We start from the raw sequence: 758 nt of genomic DNA, 5'->3' as shown, positions 1-758 counted from the left end.
ACCGTGCTTATTGGGCTCTCAAGTTCTTGAACTTTGATCCATCCATGTCTGCTGAGAAGAGAAAGAGGCAACTCCTTGAACTTGAAGAGATGCGGCTTCATGCTTATGATTCCTCCAAGAGTTACAAGGAGAAGGTCAAATTCTACCATGACAAGAAGCTGGTGAAGAAAATCTTCCATCCTGGTCAACAAGTCTCACTATTCAACTCCCGCTTCAAACTCTTTGCGGACAAATTGAAGTCCAAGTGGTCGGGTCCGTTTACTATTAAAGATGTCAAACAATATGGAGCAATTGAGTTGATAGATCCTTCCTCTGATGACCCACACAGAAGCTGGGTAGTTAATGGTCAAAGGCTCAAACACTACTTGGGTGGTGAGGTTGATCGCCTCAACACAAGTGTTGAGTTAATTGGCCCTTGAGCATAACGGTGTCAGGCTCGTGACGTTAAACAAGCGCTTGCTGGGAGGCAACCCAGTTTTCTATCCCTTCTTTTGTGTGTTTTTCTTATTTTGTTATGTTTTGATTGTGTGAAGTTGTTTTGATTGTCCTTAGTCATTTTAGTTGCTTAGGAATATTGCTTTTGTGATGTTTGTGTTAGATTGGTGGATGTTGGGTGTAGTGTCATCTTGCTGTGATTAGGCTCAAACAAAGTGGTTTTTGTGCATTCTGGTATGTTGGTGCTTGGTCAAGCTGAGTTTGTTGATTTGAGGCATGTTTCATGTGTTTTTGTTGTTAAAATCACAACTTGAGTTGGAGAA

At 41.6% G+C, this 758-nt stretch overlaps 1 protein-coding gene across 1 annotated transcript; it reads left to right on the top strand.

The window, feature by feature from the left end:
• Positions 1–44: 44 nt before the first annotated feature.
• Positions 45–419, top strand: LOC106752871. The gene has a single exon (XM_014634645.1). The coding sequence runs from the start codon at positions 45–47 to the stop codon at positions 417–419; it is 375 nt and encodes a 124-aa protein (XP_014490131.1).
• Positions 420–758: the final 339 nt, after the last annotated feature.

The sequence above is a fragment of the Vigna radiata genome, chromosome 2 (assembly GCF_000741045.1).
Source record: "Vigna radiata var. radiata cultivar VC1973A chromosome 2, Vradiata_ver6, whole genome shotgun sequence".
NCBI classification, from domain to species: Eukaryota; Viridiplantae; Streptophyta; class Magnoliopsida; order Fabales; family Fabaceae; genus Vigna; species Vigna radiata.
The sequence above is the reverse complement of the archived record's forward strand: the minus strand, read 5'-3'. Positions and strand labels throughout refer to the sequence as shown.